The following is a 26,358-nucleotide window of genomic DNA, read 5'->3' on the forward strand; positions in this document are numbered from 1 at the left end:
TCAAGTGAGATGAGGACTAGGCTGGTTCCAGGCCCAGCTCTGTCACTAACTCCACATGAGACTGTGGAAGAATCACTTCATTTCTGGTCTTCTCCTCATTTGCAAGAGATAGTGGTTTGCAGAATGGAGGTAAGCATCCTGCTTTATAATAGGCTCAATCTGGAAATGTACAGAATGCGTTTTTTCCACCCAAAATAAAAAATAGTTTTGTTGATTCTCCTGGATCAGAAGATATGTTCATTGCTACAACTTACACTTCTATCTTTTTGAATAAAATAATGTCAGTGAGAAAAATGGCATTATTTTATAGCCAGAGAAGCTTCTGGGCTTGGTCATGGGTGCCTGTAATCCCAGCTACTTGGGAGGCTGAGGCAGAAGAATCACTTGAACCCGGGAGGCAGAGGTTGCAGTGAGCTGAGATTGTGCCACTGCACTCTAGCCCAGGCCACAGTGTGAAACTCCATCTCAAAAAAAAAAAAAAAAAAAAAAAAGAAGAAGGGAAGAAGGGAAGCTTCTTAGTCTAGCCCAGGCCACAGTGTGAAACTCCATCTCAAAAAAAAAAAAGAAGAAGGGAAGAAGGGAAGCTTCTTAGTCTCAGCCCTGACAATTGTGTGATGCTTTAGAGTTCAAAATGTTCACTCACCCTTCATCATTACATTGCATCCATAAAACAATCCCACAAGGTGCTATCATCAGGCCCACTTCACAGGCAGGAAAACAGGTTCAGGGAAGTAAATTCCAGGGTGTAGATTTAATTCATTCACCATTGAGCCATGCTTTGGGGACACCGCCCTGCCTCCTGCTCATATGGCTGTAAGACTTGCTCTGCTTGAGCTCCACAGGGCAGTTATCCTTAAAAGTTAGCTGAAAGGGCATTGCGGTACTCCAGCTGGGGTAAGGTGCTATTCCTCAATAGGAACATTCCCCTGCCATTATCTAGCCTGCTCCTCCTTCTCTGCCTCCTCCTTCTTCTCCTCTTCCTCCACTGCCTGCCCCACCAAGATGGAATACCAGATGTCTGGGGACAGCTGATTCAAATAGCTCTAGTTCTCTCAGTACTCACTGAATGAATGAATGAATGAATGAATGAATGAATGAATGAATGAATGCTGAGTTGGACATAGGTTCTTCGGTTGCTAGTGTCCAGATAAGTAGACTCTTTCTAAGCTCCCTTCCAGCTAGGACATTTTAAACTAAAAATATCTCCAAAGTGCCTTCAAACTTGTCTTTGTTTTTTGAGAAGCCACAAATGGTGAGTTCAACAAAATGTAATATAACAAAAAAAATTCTACAAAGAGGAAAGTTCATGTCTAAATAATGAAATTGTATCTCTTTGAAATCAACATAGTTTAGTCTCATTAAGAATATAGATGTTACACATAAGACATTTGGGGTTTTTTTTTCCTCCTTTTCTTTTGGGGTTTTGTTTTTAACCAAGCTAAGTAAATTTTTTTTCTGCTGGCTAAAATCCAGTGAAAATATACAAATCTAGTTCTTAATACAGTAAATGTTAAATGAATCTATTTAAACGCAAATTAGGAAAACAAACAGAAACCTTTTTCTCCTTTCAATGATAGGAATAGCTAAAATGTTATTATTGTTCTTTTTTTAAAGAAGCATAAATTATTTCATAGGACAAGTATATTAAGAATCTTGTGTTTATTTTCCTTCATTTGCCAAATTTAGCAAAAGCATCTGATTTAGAGTTTTAACTTTCAAACCACCTTACTATCTATTGTTAGTATTTTATACTGTAATTATAGATTACATTGGTATTAAATATGTTCATATTCAGCTTTGATGAGCTGATTAAGAGGACACAAGACAACCAATGGCTTTTCTTTGCCTAAATATGCACATCCCAACAGCAACCATGTTCACTATACCCTGTGTACACTACAGTGGATCATCCATAAAAGCTTGTGCCCTGGAGAGAACCAACAACCTCCTTGCAGGTGAACCTTGTTATATCTGGGAAACTAGCTGTCCAGTTAATTCCAAAATAAAATTTTATGAGTGTGAGAGCGCAAGGAACAGAATTCAAATCAGTACAGACTCTGCTGAATAAACTTTGACAAGCTTTATCATTGGTCTCAAACTCAGTTCCTTATCTGTAAAATGTGGGTAACAATTTAAACTACTTAAACCTTAGGGTATCAGGGAGATTCAAACAAAATGATGGTTATGAAAAAGCTTTGTTAAGTGCTACACATATGATAGATTTTGAAATCCACATATGAGCATATATTCTATTGCACATATTTTCCAAATGTTTTTCATTATAGTAAAAAACAGAGGAAAGGTGTGAATTTAAGATTGCAGTAGCCGGGGAATCACACCTGCAGCTCACATGAAAAACATCCACAGTCTGCCCACTAGACATGCACCCTCAGAGTGACCACAGGGCACTGCACAGACACAGCCCAAAGGTGCCTGTCCATCCTCCCACCACCTCCACCTTCACACACTCAGAGGCCCAGACACCCTCTCAGGGCTCTGCCTGAGGGCACTGGTGCCTTCCTGCTGTCCCTGGGTGGCCTGACCAGGGAATCTTACTTCCTCTTGGCTTGCTTCCAGACTCTTCCTTCCCCACCCTCTCTGCCACACCTCAACTCTCACTATTAGAGACTCAGTCCCTTTGGCTCTTAACAGTTTTTCACTCAGGTGAGATGCCTATTAAAATGCAATTTTTCCTGCAATCCCTCCTGCAATTAGTTTATCCTAAATATAGAAACAGTTTAGTAAGAGGGCAAGGTCCTTTGTGAACATGACCCAGGGATGAGATCCTACAAAGTGGCAGAGAGGTCCTAGAGAGAAGGAGGGAAGCCCTAAAATAGACTTGAGAATCAAAGGCAAAATCCCCCCCCACTTTGCAATTTTGCTTTCATGGAACTTGGACTGACCCAGGACACATTTTCTTGTGCAAATAGGGTAACACACAGACCTCATGTGTGTATATTCTGGCCCAGGACCCCCAAGACCCTTCTTGGTTTTCAGTTATCCACTCTCCTAGAATTGAGCTTTGCTAGTTTTCCAAAAACAAAAAGGTGGAGAGAGAGAAAAAAAGAAACATAAAGGACCCCAAAATGTGGCGTTATCTCCAGGTTCCAAGAATTCCTTACTGAAAGAATGTGACACCTCACCTCTTTTGTATCCTGCAAACCCTGCAGGCCACAGGGTATTCAGGTTCTGAAGAGATCATTACATGGATATCCACAGACACAGGAGGCAGCTGGGATATGGGCCTGAGAGGCTGTAGGTGTAATAAATATCTCTTGAAACACTGCTTGTTTCCTTCGTGTTTTTGGCATGTCAGTTGGCATACTTTTATATATTGTGTAAAAGAGAAGCCATTTTTGTCTTTTGTCATAAATCCAGTCTGCTCAAGGAAGGATAGCACAGCCTGGTTACCTGGGAGACACTTTCACTGTATCTTCAGTAACTGGCCAGGATGCCAAACATCTCACTGACCAGGCCACGTCTCTGACCTGTAAACATGCTACGATCCCCTAACTCACTTCTTACACCTTCCATACCCAAACTGCTTAAATCTCAAATCCCATGTCTAACACCCTTACATGTTACTCACAATCTAGAACAGGTCTGATTTCTCCGTAAAACAGCCAAATATCCCACTACGAGCAAAGGGTTAACAAAACCCTTTCCCCTCTTACATGGTAACTTGACCTTCAGTTAACATCCAAGTTCAGCTTCCCTGAAAACAGATAAAAGATGGTATGTGCCAACATGTTGCTAAATCATGTTTCTTATGGTAAAAAATACCCCCTGCTTCACAAATTTCATCTGGATTGGGAGGAACTGTAAGTGAACTGCAAACACCTGATGGGTACACCATATCTTGGACATCCTTGAGGTGGTGATTTTTGTAACTGCAATGTTCATTGCAGAAGCTCTGGGAGCTGTGCCAATGGAGTTGTTACCAAACATACTGGTTCCCATGGGGCATGGAGTTTATAAGCCATGGCAGCTCCTGCAGCTGCCCAAAGCAGATCTTATCTCCTTGCACCTAAGCGAATGGCTGAGCTGAACTGCTGTAAGCACTGCTCTGCTGGCAAGCTGTGGTTCCCGTGTTATATCATTCTCAGTAGATCAGTACCCAAGATGGCCCATGGAAGTCTCATAAGTCCAAGTATTTAGTAGGACCTAAGAAGACTCCCTGGTAGGTGCTGTGCTCATATTTCAGAGCCAAACTATACCTACAACAGTACTAAGCCTCTTGTCTTCTTCCTCTTCCCTTCTCTCCATAACAATTTATCTCCATGATATGTTAATGTTATCTCCATAACGTCAATAATGATGATGGTTATGACAATTGCAACAGCTAAGATTTGTTAAATGCTCCCTATGTGACAGATACTGTACTAAGCACTTTATATATATTAACTCACTTAATCCTCCTAATAACCTCATAATTATCTCCCCAATATTAACCCTCAATATCATCATCTCCATTTTATGAATTAGGAAACTAAGGCATCAAGAAACTAATTAACCTGTCCAAAGCCACACAGCTAATAAACATCAGTCAAAGTTTCAAACCCAGGAGGTCTAGTTCCAGAGTTGATGCTCTTAACCCTGCTGCTAAGCCCTCCAGTGAGCTCAGAGCTTCATTCTGTCTCTCCTTCTCTTCATCACCAAACTTTCAGAAGTGTGTTCTGCCCCTGCTGCCTTTGTTTTTCCTCCATCCACTTCCTCCTTCAGCCCTTAAAATATGGTTGCTTTTACTACTTTCTTGAGTTGACACCCACGATGAAAACCCGTCACTTCCTAGTTTCTGAATTCTTTATTCATCAGTTCTCATTCACTTTGACCTCATGTCAGAATCAGATTCAGTCCTTTCTGAAATTCCAACCTGTCTGCCCCGCAAGACCAGGTAATTTTCAGCAGCAGCTCATCTGGCTGCAGACACGATGAGTGTCTCTTCCTTCTTTCACAAGTCTCTAGACTTGTGAACATCTTCTCTGGAGAATCAGTGTTTTCACATACTTGAATTTTCTTCCTTGACACATCATATCTAGTCTCAGTATGACAAAAATGATAGGAAAACTCTAATTTTGAAAGCTTACCAATCCTCCAATCCTACATTGACTTATCTAAACTTACCTCCCACTTCCCTGGCTGCCAATTTGTGGCTTCCTTTTGTGTCCCTCACAGCCTATTGTGACAATCTAAAGATGGACCTCAGTCCTCTACCCTTCATCCTCCATGTGAATATCCACCGGGGTCCACAACTTTAACAACACTAATACTATTTCTTATTTCATGTGCCTGTGCCAAGAGCCTTCATAGTTTATGTCACATAATCCTCATAATAATGCTACAAGGAAGGTATTGTTAATTCCATTTTAAACATAGTGAAAACTCACTATTAAGAGGCCAAATAAATTGGCTAAGATCACACAGCTTGTAAGTGATGAAGATAAATTGGAATCTAGTGTCCACCTGAACCTAAATCCCATGCAAGTTCCTGTTTCATAATGTTCTCTAACCATAACTTCCCAGATAACTGACAAGAATAAATACATGCCAGGCTCTACACAATGAGGTTTACACACATTATCTCAATCCCCATAACAGCCTTATGAGGTAATAGATGCCATAATCACAACCTTTTTAATTTATTTGTTTATTTTAGGTAGAGAAACAGATTCAGAGAGATTAAGTAACTTGGCCATGGTCACACATTCTGGGTGGCATATTAAAGACTCAAATCTAGGTCTGCATAACTCCAAAAGTCATGCTTTTAAACCATTAAATTGTCTCCCAAATATACACTTAAATCCTGGACTATCTATAGTCACACAGTGCCTGCTATGGTTTGAATGTGCCCCCAAATTTCACATGTTGGAAACTTAATCCCCAAGTTCATATGTTGATGGCATTTGGAAGGGAGAGCTTTGGGAGGTAATTAGGATTAGATGAGGTCATAAAAGTGGGACGCTCCATGATGAAATTAGTGGCTTTAGAAGGAGAGGAAGAGGAACCTGAGCCAGCACACTTGCCCTGTCTCGACATGTGGTGCCCTCTGCCATGTTATGATGCAGCAAGTAGGTCCTCACAGGATGCTACAAGCTCTTGGACTTCCCAGCCTCCAGAATCATGAGCTAAATAAATCTTTCTCTATAAATTACCTAGTCTCAGGCATTATTTTATAGCAACAGAAAACAAACTAAGATAGTATCTATGGACTCAATATGAATATCCTCTTGATGTTCCACAAGCATCTCAAAACTACCACCTTTTCCTGTCTTCCCACACCTTCGCATCATCCCTCAGAGCTCAACTTTTTCTCTATTTTCTCAAATAACTCTGGAATATGCCTTTTACTTCCATTGCTGCTGCTACTTATCCCTCAGCCCACCCTGCCTAGATAATAAATTAAAAATACTTGCCTATTTGGTCCCCTTACTCCATTCTGTCCCTTATACTTAGCCATCTGACCCCATCAGGTTCACCGCACTAATACATTGCTTTCCTATGTCATTCTCTCAGTCAAAATAATAAAAAGAAAACAAAAAACAAACCATATTGTTGCTGATACCTACAATGAAAAATCCAATCTTCCTAACCGGTATTTAAGGCCTCTCCCAACCCCAGACTGGTCCAAATCTACGTTATTATTTCACATCACTGTCCTACGCCAAGTATCTTTTGCAGCCAAATTGTTTTATTCACTGCCATGCAAACACACCATATTATGCTCATTCCATCCCTATATTGTGTCCACATTTCCCCCCACCATGAAATACCCACACTCAAATCTCCAGATTATTCCCATCCTTCAAAATTGAAGTCTCATCTCCTCCTGATGCCTTTCTTGACCAAATAAGCCCATACTGACTTCTTTTTCTTGGAAACTCATTTCTCTAGTGTTTACCATAGTAGTTCTCAAACACAGCTTTAATTTAGAACTGTCTGAAATGTTTTCTTAAAAAAATATAACTTCATGGCTGGGCATGATGGCTCACACCTGTAATCCCAGCATTTTGGGAGGCGGAGGCAGAGGCTGGTGGATTACCTGAGGCCAGGAGCGACAGACCAGCTTGGCCAACAAGGCGAAACCCCATCTTGAATAAAAATACAAAAAATTAGCCAGGCGTGGTGGCAGGCACCTGTAGTCACACCTACTGGGGAGGCTAAGGCAGGAGAAACACTTGAACCCAGGAGGTGGAGGTTGCAGTGTGCCGAGATTGCACCACTGCACTCCAGCCTGGGTGAAAGAGTGAAACTCTGTCTCAAAAAACAAAAATTAAATAAATATATACATATAATATACATAAAAATTAAATATATATATCCTCTCCTTCTAAAGCCACTAATTCCATCATGGGGCGTCCCACTTTGATGACCTCATCTAATCCTAATTACCTCCCAAAGCTCTCCCCTCCAAATGCCATCAACATATGAACTTGGGGATTAAGTTTCCAACATGTGAAATTTGGGGGCACATTCAAACCATAGCAGGCACTGTGTGACTATAGATAGTCCAGGATTTAAGTGTGTATTTGGGAGACAATTTAATGGTTCAAAAGCATGACTTTTGGAGTTATGCAGACCTAGATTTGAGTTTTTAATATGCCACCCAGAACGTGTGACCATGACCAAGTTACTTATATATATATATCTTCCTAGGCCCTACCATTGATTTTCTGATTCCATAGAAGCTCTCCAGGTAACCTCAATATACCTGCATTTTTATTTAAAATGTTCATGTGGAGACTTATGGTCTGTCCATGACTAGCTGGTATCAGATTTAACCCTACTGTCTATTAGCTATTTGAAAGGCATTGGTCAATAACCAATATAGATCAAAGATCCTTGAAAGAGGGAAAGCATACAACGTAAGGCCCATATTCACCTCAGCTTTCTCCCTGAGGATATTTTCCTAACTGTGGAGCAGAGAAATAGAAGCTGAGCAGAGGGCAGCCATAGTCTTGATGGATATGAAAAATGGATATTAGTGTTCAGGGACTGGTAAGGAGGCTGAGATTTGGGTGACAAGATATTACAGTGGAAGGAGATGCAGAGGAGCTACTTAAAATCTTCACTAAAATTTCCCTCAGGTCCACAGCCAAATCCCAAGCTTTGCATATGCAGGACAAGACTCCAGAAAGTCTAGCAGAAAACAGCTATGAGAGATGGGGCATATTAAGAGCTAAACAGAAATTTTAGAGGTCACACAGTGCTGGGGAAATGCTGGGAGTTCTAATTCAAGCAGAGTGGAGAGGCTTTCACGAACTCTCTGGGCATTCATTTGGGACTCCAGAAACACCAACCTATAGGAATAAGAGCCTTATCTTTAGAATAAGGGCTACACCCTAGGATTAATAAAAAGATAAAAATATACCTACTATACTGAAGTCTAAACCAAGGCTCAATGGGATCAAGATAATCTTTTGTAATTTAATTATATTCTAGAATAAGACTTCAAAATATTTAGGGAAAGATAAACTAACAAGAGCCTCTACAGTGTATCATCTACAATATCCACAATACAAGGTAAATCATAAGATATATAAAGAGACAGGGAAAAGTTACTGATAATCAAAACAATAAAATTGTCTATAGAAGATGATCGAGATATGAATTAGCAGACAAGGAAATAACTATGATTGACATCTTAAAGAAAAGGGACAAAATGGATTAAAAACTGGAATGTTCCAGTGGAGAATCAGAATCTATAAAAAGAATTGCATGAACATTCTAGAATTGCAGAGTATAATACTGAACTTAAGAATTCACTGGATGAGTGTAACAGCAGAATAGATGCAGCAGCAAGCAGGATGAATGAACTTGAAACAAATCAATAGAAAACAGCACACTGGGCAGGGAACAGTGGCTCATGCCTGTAATCCCAGCACTTTGGGAGGCCAAGGCAGAAAGATCACCAGGTCAGGAGTTTGAGACCAGCCTGGCCAACAGGGTAAAAGCCCGTCTCTACTAAAAAGACAAAAATTAGCCAGGCGTGGTGGCAGGTGCCTGTAATCCCAGCTACTTGGGAGGCTGAGGCAGAAGAATCACTTGAAACCGGAAGGCAGAGGTTTCAGTGAGCTGAGATCACGCCACTGCACTCCAGCCTGGGCAGGCAACAAGAGTGAAACTCCGCAAAAGAAGAAAAAAAAATAGAAAGAAGGGGAGAGAGAGAGAGAGAAGAAAAGAGAGAAAGAGAGAGAGAGATAGAAAGGAAGGAAGGAAGGAAGGAAGGAAGGAAGGAAACAGAAGAAAGAAAACAGCACACTGAAGCACAGAGAGAAAAGCAAATAGAAGCACAAAATACAGCAGAAGAGATATGGGACATAACTAAAATATCTAGTGCAGTGCCGTCCAGTACAACCTTTTGTGATGACAGACGTGTTCTATATCTGTCCTGTCCAGTTGGTGTGCCACTAGGTGCCTTTTGAATATTCGAAATGTGGCAAGTGAAACTGAGAAACTGAGTTTTTAATTTTATTTTTAAGCAGGGTGCAGTGGCTCACGCCTGTAATCCCAGCACTTTGGGAGGCCCAGGCAGGTTGGATCACCTGAGGTCAGGAGTTCAAGACCAGCCTGGCCAACATGGCAAAACCCCGTCTCTACTAATAATACAAAAATTAGCCGGGCATGGTGGCGTGCGCCTGTAATCCCAGCTGCTTGGGAGGTTGAGGCAGGACAATCACTTGAACCCGGGAGGTGGAGGTTGCAGTGAGCTGGGATCACGCCACTGCACTCCAGCCTCGGCAACAAGAGCGTAACTCTGTCTCAAAAACAAACAAACGAACAAACAAAATTTATTTTTAATTAATTTTTTATTTGTATAAATTTAAAGGATACAAATATAATTTTGCTACATGGATAGATTGCATAGCAGTGAAGTCTGGGAACTTGTAGTGTATCTATCACCACAGTAGTGTATACTGTACTCACTAAGTTTAATTAGCCAGATGTGGCTACTGACTGCCCTGTTGGGTAGTATAGTTTTAACAGAGGCATACTTAGAGTTCCAGAGGAAAGGAAAGAGAAAATGGGACATGATAGACTCTAAGGATAAGAAGGATATAGTATTCCTTCTAGAGTAGTATATTGGACATCGATTCCTTAACATTCATTTCACCCCAGATCATTTGTTCAAACCAGTCATACTGATTTCACTCCCCTTTTTATTTACAGGTTCAGGACTGGGCTTGTCTTAGTGAGTATGAACCAACGAAATTGAGGAGAGATTTGCTTAGAGCTTCTGGGAAAGAGAAGTCAATGTCTGCCTGTGTTTCTCCCTCCTTCTCCTGCTACCCCTATCACTTGGGGAATAGTGAAGCATGTTGCTCTGTTACAACTGGCAGCTGTCTTAGAACCATGAAGGGAAACAGCCTTGCAATGAAGCTCTTGGCCAAATGGTGAGATCTCAGCAGATGAGTGAGACAGAAAGATCCCGAGTGCCTGAAGACAGGCTCGCACTGATTCATCAATCTTAAAGCTCACATCATTGTCTCTGAATGACTACTTAAAATGTGAATACATTTCCTTGATATTTAAGCAAATTTTACTCGTCTTCTGTTTCTTGCAGCCCAAAGCATCCTGACACCCAGAGTCACATGCTCATGATGTTTAGTGTGCTTGTCCATTCACGTGTGGAGTGCTCATTGTATTCCAGACACTGGATTAGACACTGGGGATAAAAGATCAAGGCCACGGTCTAGTGAGGGGGACAGACACATTCCATATTCTGTTCATGTTAATAAAATGTGAAAAATACTATAAGAGACGTATATTGTGGGTGGACAGTAGAGGAGCACTTGGTCCAACTTGGCAGAGGTAGGGTTAGGGAAAAGCATGGATGGCTTCTGGGTGGCAACACCTGGACAGCACTTGAAAGACAACAGGATTTCATCATGCAAAGAAGGTGTAGTTTGAAAGGGCATTTTAATCAGAGGAAATAGCTTGAGCAAAGGCCTGGAGGTTTAAAGCAGCAGCATAAAATGAGGGATAGAAAGAAGGGATAGTAGGAGATAGGGAGATACCAGATCACAAAGGGCAAAAGATGCATTGGGGAACCACTGGAGGGGAGTGATAGCTCAGGTTTGCTTTTAACCCTGAAGTGAGTGTCTACACTGAGACCCTCCCAGATATACAGGCATTTATCTCATTGCAAAGGGGGGACCAAGCCAGCCTTGATATCATAGAACAAAAATCAACTAGCACATTGCAGACTGCTCACCAACTGATGGTCTCTGCCTCCACTTTCTCCTCCATTTTGTTCCCTCTCCCATTTTTTTTTCACACAAACTCTTCAAAAGTCTGGGTCAAAGAAGATAAAGATCATAATATGATAATACATGAAAAGTACTGAGTATAGCATATGATACATAGCAGATCCAGAATGCATGCTAGTCTCTTTCCACTTCCCCTGGGTTCAGACAAGATAAACTGGCAGTCACAACAAGTAGCTGCTGTCTGATTAGAGAAACTAAGACTGTGAAACTTCATGCTAAAATCACACACTGTTCTTGACAGATGAGCTGTAGTTCAACTCTGTCTGGAGAAGTACACGCTCAATGCTAAGCCTTAAAAGGCCGCTCTCCTTGCTCTTGCCCTCCTCAAGTTAAGTGATGTAATAAAAAATCGCACCAAGTCATTAATATAAATATTTTCAGACTTTAAATGAGGTGTTTTTGCATTTTATTTCCAGCCTGTGAACCTGGATGCACTCTATTCCCTGCAGCAGTGGCAACACACTGACTACCCTCCTGTGGTGAAGGAATGGTCATCCAGGAGCCAGCAAGTCAAGCAGATGAGAAACAGGACTAACCAAGCCAGGAGTCAGCCCAGACAGCCCCGGGATATTGACTCTGAGTGGCCAAATTCCTTCCATTTGAACCACAACTGCTGATAAAATATTTTCAGGAACAGAGTGAGGGAATGTACTTCACTCACTTCCCAAAATGTAGACTTGAAGAGGTCAAATCCTATTTAATCCAGGCTGAGAAAATAATGCCCAACTTTATCCCAGAGCTAAATTTAGGCACTGAGATCTGGCCCTTGGCAAGTTAATTTAGATGAGCTAATGGTTGTTCCTGGCATAAGGGATACACTCAATAAATGGTAACTATTATTGTTACTGCAAAAATGGAGTGTCTGTTGTATGTTCTCATCCAGTCCTCCCACACATCCTAAAATCGGCTGTGCCAATCACTTGCACATCTGGGAACAAAGCTCTACATGAGGCTAAGGAGGAGGCAGCTCTTCATTCAGGAGCCCCTCTCTGGGAGAAGGAGGCAGGCCTCCCTGTGGGAGTCCTTCTCTTGTGGAGAAGACTACCACCTAGCTATGCTGGTATGTGCTAGGTGGGCCTGACCTTAAGTTTAGGAGGAGGACTAGACACCCCACTTTGCCCCTTCTCCCCTCTTCCAGCAGCAGCCTCTGCAATGGGGCTCAGGCAGGTAAGGGGCCATGCAGGGAGCCAGGCTGGGCACATCCACAAGGAGAAGCTTGGCAGTGTTTGCAGCTTCCAGACCCTGCAGGGTATACTCTGCAGGGCTTAGGAAGAACTTACTGAATGAAGAGCCCCATTACTCCTCAAGGCTGCCAGAAGACCAAGGTGAATGCCTGTGTTTAGATAGCACCCATTGTCCCTAAAAGTAGGGCAGAGGCCAGGCGCAGTGGCTCATGCCTGTAATCCCAGCACTTTGGGAAGCCAAGGTAGGTGGATCACCTGAGGTTGGGAGTTCAAGACCGGCCTGACCAACATGGAGAAACCCTATCTCTACTAAAAACACAAAATTAGCCAGGTGTGGTGGCAGATGCCTGTAATCCCAGCTACTCAGGAGGCTGAGGCAAGAGAATCACTTGAACCCGGGAGGGGGAGGTTGCAGTGAGCCAAGGTCGCACGATTGCACTCCAGCCTGGGTGACAAGAGCGAAATTCCGTCTCCAAAAAAAAAAAAAAGTAGGGCAGAAATGCAATAACCAGCTAACACATGATAATGTTTTTAGTAACCTTCATAATCACTTCTTTCACTTTCACTTTTCTGTGCCTTAAAAGAAATTAAAATTAAAATTTCATTTAATTATCCATCCGTCTTCCAAAATGTCTTTGGGATTTGTTCCCACTCATGTCCCATTGCCAGTTCTCCCAACATGAAGGCCTTCGTGCTGCTGCCTTTGCTCCCTGACATCTAGTCAGTCACTGTTCTCATTTTCTTTCCTTTAGAGTGTCTTGAGGGTTTGCCCCTTCCCTTTCTACTTTCACTACCACCTCATCTGTTCCCACTTGGATTAGTATAAAAGGACCAGAACCGGTTTCCTGCCTCCAAATCACTCCTCCATTGCAAGGTGAAACTTGCTAACACCTTGGTTTTCAAGTGAGTGCATTAAGGTAGCGTTCCTAGAAACCATTCAGCAGTAGGTGGTGCTCTTGTGCCAGCTCAATGTTCACAGAAGTTCTATTCTCAAGCAGCCCAGTGAGTACAGACTGTGTCACAGTCAACTATTTATTTATTTGGCACTATGTGCCTCTGGTCAACACAGAGTAATTGAAGACACTGGTCCTGACCTCCAGAAATTTTCAATTGGGGGAATGAGGTCTTTGAGCACCTAGCTATAATGCTAGATGGGATGGAACAGGGATGATTTGAGGGGGATGGATAAGGGCTGCAGGAAATGCTCAGAGAGAGAAAGCACCTCCAACAGGGGAGAACAGAGGGAGTAGCATCTGAGCTGGACCTTCAGCTGAGGGAGGGCTTTAATAGGCACCTACAGTAGAGCAGGCATTCCAAATGGGAGGAGTGTTGGCATGAACAAAGGCATGAAAAGGTGGGAATGTGCAAAGCGCAGAAGAGAATACCCTGAGGGATGGGAGCTGAATGCCCAAGTCCAGTCTCACTCTCCATTCTAGGGCCCTTGTGTTTGTACCCCCTCTTGCCACCTCATGACAAGGTCATCTCCCCAGGGAAATCTGGGACAAGCTGGTCAACCCAATCTCTAAAGAGGATGGAGGAAACCAAACCCTCTTTTATCTCTCCACCAGAAAGCATATGTTACAAAGTATATCTTCTCACCACAGCAGCAGTTGTTCCTATAGCAGGACATTCTTATGCTAGAGAAAGCTTACTAAGGAAAGGCTGGAGGTGAGCAAACCAAGAGAGTGCGATTTCAAAGGGGCCATAGGATGGGGGACTGGGGGAAGAACCCTTCTGGGATTCCAGCTAGTGGTAGATTTCCTCCAAGAGATTAATATTCCTTTGTGTGTGTTTTTTTTCTTTTTTTACTATAAGTTCTAGGGTACATGTGCACAACGTGCAGGTTTGATACATGTGCCGTGTTGGTTTTACCACAGGTTTCCGACTCTCTACAAGATAAGACTATGAGGCTTTAGCTCTCCTTGGGAATGACCTCAGGAAGAGCCATGGGATACAGGAACGGGATTGAATAGTAGATACCCTTGAGTTGGGCTTTTCCCTGAGAAACAGTAACTACTACTGACCTTGGCACCAGAATGCTTTAACTCAACAGTTCCATACTAGAAAAATCTCTCTGTGCTCACATGTGAGAAGACATCCTCCTGTATTTACATATGAGATAGTGTCTCTCTCTATTCGAGTGAGAGAACATCACTCTCTGGGGTGGGCGAACTCTTGGGGTTTCAGATCAACTAACCTGGGCTACAAAAACTAGTGCACCTACGCATACAAAATCTCATTCTCACCTGTGCAAGTGGGACCAAAAGCCTCAGACTCCTCCTGTGTCCCCTCACACATTTGAAAAACTGGTCCCAGGAAAGCTGCATTAAAGAGTTTAGAGCCCATGTCAAATGAAAATAGGCTGAAAGAACTCACAGAACTTTAACTGGTAAAGAAAACATGAGGAAGGTCCCCAAGCACTGTCCCCAAGCTGTGGGAGAGCTGCCCTGTAGGGGAAGGAAGAGAGTAGTTCCCCAGTGACCCGGGGAGACAGAGCTGGGACTTCAGGGTGGAACTACAGGAGGGTAGATTCTGGCCTGCTGGAAGGAGGACTTTCTGACAACTGGGGCTACGGAACAGTGGAACAGGCTGCCCCACAAAGCTGTGGCTTCCTCAGCCCTGGAAATGCTCAGAAGAATCTGGAAAAATGCACATCTGGAAGGGGGTTCTGCCCTGGGTAAAGGACTGGATCTGAATCAAAGACTCTAGGATTCTCAGATGCTTCTGGCAAGACCTGAACCATTTGCTAGAATCCAGTTTTCCTTGTGGTCCACTGGTTATTCCACAGACTTCTGACTCTCTGCTGTGCTCTGAATCCTGGTAACCCACATGGCGTGAACATGGACCTCCTGCACTCCTCCCTGTACAGCCTGTGCTCCAGCCACACCCGACTGCAGACATTCCCAGGATCCAGCCTGCCTTTTGAGGCTGCTGTGCCTTTGTTCACACTCTTCCATCTCCCTGCATCCCAAACCCTGGCTGAACATTTCTCCCTCTATGCTCCCACAGCACTGATAGACACCGTTGTGAACTTACATGTGCAATGGCTATTTGTTTCCTGGTGCCCTCTACTCCAACATGGCAAGACCTGAATGCAGCTCATCTTCCAAATGCCCATCCCTGGCACAGTGCTCAGCACAGTGATTGGCTTATCTTCAGCAAGTGTTCTCTAAGATCCTGCCAGCCTGGTTACAGCTTCCATTTCCTTTTCTCCCTGCTAGCAGCCGAGTGTCTAATAGCCACTGATGAGTTCCTCCTCAAGGTCCCTTCTTGGTTTCTCCAGCCACCAGGTTCTACCTCACCTCCATGCTCTGCTGCCACAGGCTGCTTACTGTCTACTCTGGCATCTTTGTTGTGGATAGGGCTGTATTCCCCATGCACGCCTCACAAGAGAGCCTCCCCAGGCAACTGTCTACTGCTGATTCCACTCATTTACACGGGCCAGCACAAGTCTGTCTCCACAAATCTGCCATTTGTTCCATGTGCTGAGTGTCTTCAAGGCTCCAGCCACGCCGGAAGATTTATGTACATTTTCTTTAACTCATACAATAATCCTAAGGCATATATTAAAATCTTTTTGGAGATAAAGAAACCAGCGTTCAGAGGGGGTGAACTGAACACAGTCACTCAGCTACAAGTGGCCCAGCAGGTCTCTCCAGTTCCAAAGCCAGTGCTCTCTCTGTCCCCCACAGGAGGCCTGAACTCTGCATGGGACTCTTCCTTAACTCTGACCAAGGAAGGAAGCAGGAATGGAAAAGGAAGGCCATGCAACACGTTCAGAGAGAACAGGTGCACGAAAGGTAAGGACAAGCCTGAGGAGATGCCAGGGCAAGGACCAGGAAGGTCACAAATGGGAAAGGGAGCAGAAGGGGAACAGGGGAGAAGGGTAGAAGATAGAAAAAAGAAAGGAAAGCAGGTTCTTCAAAGTAAAATGCCTGGAAAGAAACCTTGGGAAAGCTTCCCACCCCAAACAGAGACTCAATTTGTTTTACTTTATAAAGTACACCTGAAATGTCCTTAATTCTTCAAACAAGGTACCAAAACCTTTCCCGTTTCCCCTACTGCGGCAGAGCTGACATGTTTCCTTTTTACTTGGACCACCTCCATGCTTTTTCTCCCATACATAATAAGACACCCACCCCACCTCCACCAGCCCTACCCCCACCCAGAAACCAATAGAGACCTTGATATCTTAACTCACCCAGGTTCTAGCCACTGGAGTGGTGACTCTCTAAACCATCTTTTCCTTACAATGTATCAAGAATTACATTAGTGCTAATTCTGATTTTCTCTGCACTGCCTTAGACTATCCTCCATCCAAGGGCTAGGGTAAAAGTAGAGAGACATAGTCCCAGCAGAAGGTCTGGCACACAGTAGACACTCAATATCTGTTGATGAATGAGTCAATGAACCTTTCTCAGTTACTGCCCTGCACCACACACACACACACACGCGCACGCACACACACACACACATTTCATCTCTGATCAGACCTTCTTTTCACAGCTCACCTCAATTGCTGCAGAAAGAGTCAGTGTGACAACCCAGATTCTGGAAAGTACTGTTAACACAGTGTCTCAGTTCTCAGTTCCAAAGAGTCACTATGGGGTCCACAGTTCTATGGGGTCCATTCATAAGCAGGGGCTGCATAGGCAGACTCTACACACAGCAGTTCAGGTCTTGGCACCTTCCACCCTCTTGAGAGAACTGTGGAAGCGAGCCAAGCCTCATGCCTGAGCATTCTTCCCCATCCTTCCTCCATTCTGTTCTCCACACCCACACTCCTCCTGCAGGCCTGCTAATCTCAGGATACAAATGGGGCTGAAAATGCAGGAGAGGGAAGAAAGGAGAGAGAGAAAGGACTTAAGAGGGAGAAAAACAGCTTTGGGAGAAAACACACACATGCAGCCTGTAGAACACTGTGACTTAGATTATTTTTGGAATCTAATGTTTCTAATGTTCAGGGGGAGGAAATGAGAAAAAGTAAGTCGGAATTCCCAGGACCAGCAGGCTGGAAATAATACAGGACACTGTGTTCTGTGTCAGGGGGCAGGACACAGACACACTTCCTTGCCCTGAGCCCAGTCAACAGGAGGTGGAGGGGTTTGGTGGTTAAGGTCTCAGTATGAAGGGGGAGAGCAGGAACAAGAGGGCACCGGAGTCTTTCTCCAAAAAAAGCAGGAAATTACAACCACCCAGTAAAGGCCTTGCCCTTCCGGCCACCCCAAAGGTCACAGCTCTTTGAAGCCTCCCTCCCAACATGAAGGGCTCAGGCAATTGAACAACACAGAGATATGACACGCCCCTCTGGAGGCCTGTCAAGTGCTTGTCCCTTCACCACAGCACTGGTGAGGACACATGTCAAGTGACCCTTATCCTCCTAGCCCCCAGGCCCTTTAGCCACCACCTAGGTTGCTGGCACATGCCACCATCTGTCCTGAACGGCAAGGAGCCTCCAAAGAGAGGGTGTAGAGAGTGTGTGTGTGTGCACGTGCACACATGTGTTTGCATGCACGCACGTGTGTGTGTGTGGATGTCTGTGTTGGGAGAAGAGGGAGGAGCACCAGCTTCAAAGCAGAGGACTCTATCCCAAGCAAACCATTCAAGCACACCAAGTCTCAGCTTTTCCATCTGTGAAATGATGCCCCTTTACGTGCACACCTGGCCTACCACATACAGTACATGGGAGGCTCAGATGACGAACCATGGACTGGATGATTTTAGGGTGGGTCTCTGCTCTGGGTCAAAGATTATTATGTAAAAGGAAGGGCTGGGCCATAAAATCTCTAAGGTCATGGGTGTGAGAATACTTTGAACATTCTCAAAAGAATTACATATTGTAATTACCGCAAAGGCACTTCACTTTGACAAATGACAGTGGAATCATGTTGCTGCTGCCTTATGGGGAATGGGGGTATTGGAGGTGTGGGGAAGAGAAGACATTGTGGGCCAGGGCCCACCAGGGAAGTAGAAGCAGCAGGATTTCTCTACAACAGCCCCACTGGTTCTGGTCACCCCAGGCAGGATAAGACTTTGGGTCCTGTTTTGGGCTCTAGGGAGTGACCAGAACTGTTTACACCTTGAAGGAAGAGGACAGGAAATAGCAGGGGATACTTTGCCCAGTGACGGGGCATCCTGGGGATGTCCTGCAATGCTAATGTGGCCAACAGGACATACCAGCCACAAAACACAATAAGCACATCACCCTTAGCACAGTGGTCTGCTCCCTACCACGATGCCCAGTGGTGCCTAATGTAGATTTTCTCACGGTGATTAACATAAAAGCAACATTATTTTGTTTGCACAGACTTCCAAGAATATTAAAATGCATAAATATTGCCATAGGAAATATTTCTGGCCCCAAGTTTGCAAGAGAATAGGACAAATATGCTCTTAGCTATACTGCAAAGCAGAAGGTGACAAGTGTCTCAGATGTAGAGGGTGCATGGGAATGGGGGCTCACCTCTCATGGGACACCAGGAAGAATCACTTCCTCTGGGGCTGCTTCAAGGACAGACCTTGTTTTTCCAGAGGCCTTTCCCCGTGGAGGATCTGCCTGCCCTGACCCCTCAGGTGTGATCCCAATTTGATTTATATGCTCCTCTTTTGTGCCCTGCCCAGGGGCACTGCATAGCCTGGTGACCTGCAGGGCCCCCATGAATCTATACCATAATTTCCAACTTCTCTCAAAAATCAATTCTGAATTTTGTTCCATTAAGGATAACTGAAAATGATTTAGAGCAGGTTCATTTGGAAGAGAGCATCAGTGACACTCTTCACGGTCTCAGCAGGCACCCATGACTGAAGAGTAAATCATAACTGAAATAGCGCAGGGAGAAGGAAGGGAAGCCAATGTTCCTGGAATAGTTATGCTGGGCCAGGCACCATGCCAGGCACTGCTACATACATCACCCCACTCAGTTCTCAAAACAACCCTGCGAAGAAGTTTGTCTTTTTTTTTTAAGCGAACAAATAAATAAACAAACAAACAAAACCTCAAGGAAGTAGGGTTTTATTTGCTGAGAGGTTCCTTATTTTTCGTAATGACCCAAGGCAACAATCCTGAAAAGACAAGAACCCACTATAAATATGTAGGGAAGAACAAAAAAGCAAAAAGTATTATACAATTGTTAAGTTGTAAAAGGGCTTAGATATTTATTTAGTGCAGCAAGTCTCAAAGGAAGAGGAAGGAAGAGGAATGGATTGGGGTGGGGTGGGGCTTTACCAAACCACTCTGCAGATTCTGGTACATCTCCTCAGAAGTTTATTCTCAAATCATCACCACCTCCAAAGCTACCACCACCATCACCGTGGCCACCCCACTTCTCCTGTTGAAAGATGTCTTCATGAAGAGAGAGTATTTGTGCATGAGAACAGTGCAGTGTGGAAGCAGAAGAAAAGTCAAAAGATGATGAAGTAGAAGTAGCAGAAATTCTTTATCTTTGTTTTGTCGGTAACATAATTGGGGGTGAGAAGCTAAAGATGTGCCTGATGTCTCACAATTGGTAAGTGTCACCCCAGGACAAATCCTAACCCCACCCACCACAGCTCCATTTCAGCATGGCACCCATGGATGTGAACAGAATTTTGCCATGCAAAAATGAATACTGCAGGATGGCATTTAAAAATTAGGTTTTCCAAGGTGAGCTTTCCCATAGTGGTAAAGGCAGGGCCAGACAGCCACAGAGGCCACAGTCTCCGCTGAACACCTAAAAACAAATGAGAGATTCTCATTTGTGCTAGCTGTCTTGGTCATGGGGGAGGTGGGCACCAAAATATCCTCTCAAGCAGGGTGATAAGGATCTTGTCTTGGGTGTTTCCCAACCATGCATTTACACATGAAATAAATACAATGTGCTGCATAAACCAATAATAGGCATGATTCCAATACTGGAAGCCCCATTAGCCAGCTTTGTTCACTCTTTTGGGGATTCTCCCAAAGTGCGAATATCGTCTCCTTTCCAGAATAGCTTTGGGCAAGACTAAAAAATGGGCCTCCTGGGTAGACCAGTAGAGCTTCCTTTATTCAGAAATGAAGTAGATAAAGATTTCTCAATCCGTTAAGTCTAGTTATGCACCAGAGCTCTTCGAAGCACTGCTCCTTCTCTGAAAAGACTGGAAGACTGAGGGCCTTCCCCAGACTAGAAGGCAGATGGGAGTTTCAGTATTTTCTGATACTTATCATTGGCATCAGCACACTGACATCACAAGGTCACAATGACTGTCATCAGATGGCAAGGCTGGGATTTCTACAGTGTGTAGGAGGTAGACATGTGGACTTCACGGTTGCTTCTAGTTTTACCATTATAAGATGTGTCCTAGGCACCCAGTAAGGGGTGTGTATGGGGAGGATCCTCCACTGAGTAGCACTCACCCTTCCATTTGCCAAAGGCACATCTACAATGAGTCTACGTAATGACCTTTAAGACCACATATGGCCCCCAGTAGGGAAGAGGCCCATTCCTTCTCTTCAGTAATAGGTTGTGTTTGCAGGGCAGACACCTTCATCACACAGGGTCTATTGCAACTGGAGGGGTGGCCACATGTGAAACAGGGCTGCATAGAGAGCCTTAATCTGCACCAGGCCAATGAGGGGTGACCCGGCTTGTGTTCTGTGAATACAGTGGAGGACAGGCCCATTAGTTATAGGCCAGAGGGCACCCGGCTGAGACTGCAGTGGTTCATCTAACATCATGCATTGTTTGAATCATCTCTGAATTACTCTGTGCTTCCACAGATTGCTCATTAAGACTTTCCTGTCATTCCTGAGCTGCAGTGTTCCCTCTTCTCTGAAAATTCTCCAAGCACAGAGGCTGTGCCTAGGACAGTACAGGGTGCACAGAAAGCATTCAGTAAGTAAGAGTTTATGCAAAGGGAAACAAAAAAACTTTTGGAGGTATGGCTACGTCTATTACCTTGATGGTTTTACAGGTGTATACGCATGTCCAAACTTAGCAGATCATATATGTTAAATATGTGCCACTTATTATTTATCAATTATACCTCAATAAACCTGCTTTTAAAAATTAAAAAAAAAAGTGAATACACAGGAGCTTATGTGCTCACTTCCTTAATTAGATGGCGAACTGCTCCAGAGAGAACTTCTGGCCTACCCCCCTTTTTGGGGGCTCATGACAGCTGTTCAACATTGATTATTAAATGAATGAGTGACTTGCTTTATGAATTATCTGTGGAACAGAGGCCCTACTCCCTAGAGGCTTAATTGGGAGACAGCATGGTCCACTCCCCAGCACCTCCAAGACGGGGAATGTGGGGGGTCACCACAGGTGTCAGGGGAAGAAGTGAGAGGCAGCTTCACTCCCCAAGGCCAGCTGGTAAATGGGGAACACCAACCCATTTTCAAGCCCTTGGGAACAAGCTGTCACCCTGCAAGGCCAGGGGCGAGACTGTGCCCACCTCTTTTACAAAAATAGAGGCTGAACTATCACCAGACTCCTCTGATTGCCAAGAGCTTCCCAGATCTGGAATTAGAGGCCTCCGCCAACCAGCCTCCCACCAGAAGGAAGACTAAGACTTGGCTCAGACGGTAACTATTTCCTCAAGCCCTTGTTTAGATGTGGATCCACACTCACAGCCCTTATTCCAAACCATCACGCTCTTCACCCCCTTCCAAAGTCACCAAATAAGTCAAAGGCTGAGGCACTCAGCTCTGAGCAGATATTTTAAATTAATCTTAAAGCAACTTAAAAGGACTGTTTTTCTACCCTGTCCAGCACTCAGCACATTTTCAGTGGCAGCTGGGTCAAGCTTGAGTGGCATTTTCACCACTGACTCAACCTCAAAATATTCCTGGGCTGCCCTCGTCCCATCCTCCTTTTTGTTCCCTTGTTTTGAATATTCTCTGCCTCTCTCCCCACCCCTCTACTCACATGCACATGCATGAACATACACACGTGCACATTCGCACACTCCCCCACACTCCTTTTTAAGGTATGAGCACATCACACAACAGGCATTCTAAACCTTGGGTTCATGGACAGAATTCAGGGATCATATACTTGGATAGGAAAAAAATCATATCTTTATTTTCACTAACTAACTGAAATATAGCATTCTCTTCCATTATGAACATAGTCAACAAACTGCATTAGTGTTAGCAATGCAGTATCTTTGACTATAATAGAAACACACACATTTTCATATCATATCAGGGTTGTTGTCCTGGAACATCATTTATTTATGTTCATCACTGCTTCAGGATTATAATAGTTAAATTAGACTTCAAGTAGATCTTATTAGCATGTTAATTTAAAAGTACATATAATGCTGCTATTTTTAAAATGTAATCACTGTATTTCTTTATTTTATTTTTAACATGTAATTTAGATTCAGGGGATATTTTGTGCAGGTTTATTACCTGGGTATAATCCTATCACCCAGGTATGGGTATAGTACCCAATAGTTAGTTTTTCAACCCTCAGGCCCCTCTCTCCTTACCACCTCTAGTAGTCCCCAGTTTTTATGTTGCCGTCTTTAAGTCCATGAGTATCCAATGATTACCTCCCACTTATAAGTGAGAACGTGTGGTATTTAGTTTTCTGTTCCTGCAAATAACCGTGTTTAAGTAATTGCTTTCCAAGTCTATGTATATTTTTTGTACATTTACAAATGTTATCCTGAGAAGGGGTCCGTATGCTTCACCAGACCAAAAGAGTCCATGGCACAGAAAGAGCCCCTGCTATGGAATGAGCATTAAAAGGTAGGATTTGGGATTTTTCTCTAGGGCCATCAGGCATGCGCCAGGAGACTTAGGGGCTAACAGGTGGTGTTCAGTGGTAGCAGGAAGTAGGTTCTGGGAGCAGAGGGACAACAGGATTATTGGATAAGAGCTTGGATGGGCTTTGGAGACAGACTAAGACAGTGCCCCTGGCTAACCAACAGTATGACCTCAGGCCAGCCACTTCACCTCTCCGAGTTTCCACTTCTTCAATTGTAAAATAGTAATTATCATATACTATACAATTCTTAGGAGCATGGATTGAGAGAATCTATGTGTAACAGCAATTACTGCCCTGTTGAATGGAACGTGGCAGGCCCTACAAGGGCAGTGTCCTTGACCTGGGAACTTCTGGAGCTATGGTATGCTATTTGCTTGGTTTTTCAGACAGGCACTATCTGTGCCCTATGCAGGCTTCCCATGTCCTTGAGCCTCAGGGATACCACGAAGTGCTCCAAACTCTAAAACATGCCTAGGCAGACCTAAGTCCTCCACCTCCCTTTCTGTCCCTTGCTCACTGAAACAGGCACGCAGGCCAGGCTGCAAAGCAGATTCCCTGCCCCAGAGCAAAACAGGCCTCAAGAAAAAAGAGATGTTCCAGATCTTTCCAAAACTGGCAATAGAGCCAAAGTACCTGATTCTGGCTTCACAGAACAGCTGGCTCCTGCCCTGGCATCTCATCACTCGGTGAGCAATGCAGGAATTCTGAGATCTAAGCTGCCCTTCCCAGAGCAGCCCAGGCCAGGGTCAGACTCAGGCTGCCAGGCCACTGGGCAAAGAGCCCCAAGAAAGGTCAGAAGTTCCCAAAATTTGCTTAAATCATATTCAAAAGGTATATAAAAAGGGATATGCTATAGAAAGTGATATGCATTAAAAAAAGGCATATACTAATTTTTTTTACTATATGTTATAAAAAATTAGAAAGCCTTATAAAATTATACAGAGAAATTAAAATCAACCATAATTCTGCCCCAAGGAAGCAAAACTATTAACATTCTGGTAAATTTTCTTGCAGTTATATTTAGTACATAAATTGGGATCACACTTATACAGAGAGTTTAAGATCTCGATTTCATCATTTAAAAATACCTAGAGACATTTTTCAATATGAGCTCTTAAAAGACAGAAAACCATCACATCAGACATTGTAAAATTCACAGGTTACTGAGAGATGTCATGGCATCCCTAAGAACAGTATTGTCCATTTAAATATAAGTTACATCCAGAAAACTGACAAGAGGAGAGCCTACTGTCTTCTTCTTAAAGGACACATAATAGTAAACTCTTCTTTCTTCTCTTTAGCTTAAAGAGAATCTAGGGAAGATACCCTTGGATCCTCAGCAAAGAGGCACTATATGCAATTTTCCTTTTTTACATTCTCTTATCTTACTTTCCCCTGATAAGGGGAAAGCTTTGAAAATTCACTGCTGGAAAAAATGGTGTCTTACTCAAGAAAGTGCTTAGCAGCTAAAGAGAAACCTCTGGAAACAAGTGGGTATAGCAGGAAGAGCCCTGGACTTGGAAACAGAAAAATGCTGGATTCAGATGTCAGCTCTGTCACTGTAGACCCAAGATCAAAGAACATCCATTTCCCTGCATGTCAAGAGAGATGCCACCACTCAACCCGTAAGGATCAAAGGATTATGCGGATTAAATAAGACTGTGTGAAAAGTGGTTTGTCAATGGTAAAATACATTGCAGGGCCATAATCACTAGTTAATATTATAGTGGCTGTTAACAGTACTGTTTTTGTTCCTTAGCTGGCTTGAGCAACTCATTACAGGCACTCGGGGCAGCTTCTAACGGTAGGTAAAATCATGGACCCTGGAGCCAGACTGCACTTCCCAGCTTGGTGAATTCTTTAACCTCTCAGTTTCTTCATCTATCAAATGTGATTATAATAATACGCCTATCTCTTAGGACTCTTGAAAGGATTAAAATGAGTAAATTTACACAAAGTGCTTAGAACAATACTGGGCACATAATAAATACTATATAAGGGTGAGCTTAAAAAAAAAAAATTACACTAGCTAAAACTAGTAGGCACACTGTTTTAAAGCTTTCCAGAAAAGTACTATCATTAATCAGAAAGTTGGATGAGCAACCTCTGCTCCCTCACCCCCATCCCAGCTCAGGTTTGGCCTGTTCCCTTCCTACCTTCTCAGCATCCTGCTCAAAGAGCCGCAGCTGAAAGCACTGGTCCAACTTGAGCTTGCGCACGTGCCACATCTGGTGCAGGTGCTGCCGGGTGGAGTGCAGTTTGTCCAGGAGGCTGGTGATCTTGGGCACCAGGCTCTGGAAGTCAGCACTGCCCGGGATGCAGTTGCGTCCTGAGAAGCCGTCGCTGCAGCGGATGCACTGCAGCAGCCGCTGCCCCTCTCGGTCCAGCTCCTCCACAGGGGCCTTCAGCACCTTTTTCTTGAGCTGTGTGTGCTCATCAATAAGCCGCCGAGAGCCCTCCACATCCACGGGAAACTCCTTCCGGGCTAGCATCTCCTGGAGGTCCTCGAGGCGCGAGAGCAGGTGCACGGCGCTGTTGAAGAACTCCTCCAGGGAGAGCCGCAGTTCGATCCACTCCTCGTGGTTGTAGTCCAGGGAGCCGTCAAACTCCTCCGTCAGCTGGGAGGGGTCCACCAGTTTCGTGAGGCCCTCCACAGATACCATGCTCGTCTGGAAGGGGCAGACACAGACAAGGATACTCAGTGATGTTGGGGGAAGAACAGGGCAGAAATAGGATGAGGGAAAAGGACAAGGTAAGTCCACATAATAATGACCACAGCCTGCCTCAGAAAGGGTGATGGGGAGCCATGGGACTCACTGGTCAGGAGTCACAGATCAGCTGGGATCAGCAGTTTCTACAGACTGCTGACTGCTTTAGTGAGCCTCTCCAGCTGCCCCCCATTTACCACCCCAGAAGAACTGCCTTTGTGTCCCTGCTCTCCTCATTTTCCCTACTCCTGACCCCAAGTTCACTTCAATAGGGTTTCAGATGCTAGAAGCAGAAGCTGGAAGAAAAACTGACCTAGTTTCTGGGGGACAGTTTTCTACAGCTTTAAAACCAAGGCCCGTGGACCCAGGGTATCATCATAGTTGGATTAAGCAACGTGGGCCAGTGCTTGGGCTGCAAAGATTTCATAATCTTATCTTTTCCGAGGCTCTCCCTGTCAGC

The 26,358-nt window shown here is 44.1% G+C and overlaps 1 protein-coding gene and 1 long non-coding RNA gene across 27 annotated transcripts in view; one reads left to right on the top strand and one right to left on the bottom strand.

Annotated features, from left to right (window-relative positions):
- The window catches only part of LOC105470260 (kalirin RhoGEF kinase), a 700,354-nt gene that overhangs the window by 440,091 nt on the left and 233,905 nt on the right, over positions 1–26,358 (bottom strand). For all 26 annotated transcript variants that reach the window (XM_071089172.1, XM_071089152.1, XM_071089145.1 and 23 more), the window contains exon 5: positions 25,347–25,859. In XM_071089172.1, the coding sequence (XP_070945273.1) occupies positions 25,347–25,859 (513 nt within the window). The remainder of the gene's footprint in view (positions 1–25,346; positions 25,860–26,358) is intronic.
- Positions 8,808–11,806, top strand: LOC105470258 (uncharacterized). The gene is made up of 3 exons (XR_011618446.1): positions 8,808–8,944; positions 10,168–10,391; positions 11,684–11,806. It is a non-coding gene; the product is annotated as an uncharacterized lncRNA (long non-coding RNA).

This window comes from Macaca nemestrina, chromosome 2 (assembly GCF_043159975.1).
Source record: "Macaca nemestrina isolate mMacNem1 chromosome 2, mMacNem.hap1, whole genome shotgun sequence".
NCBI lineage: Eukaryota > Metazoa > Chordata > Mammalia > Primates > Cercopithecidae > Macaca > Macaca nemestrina.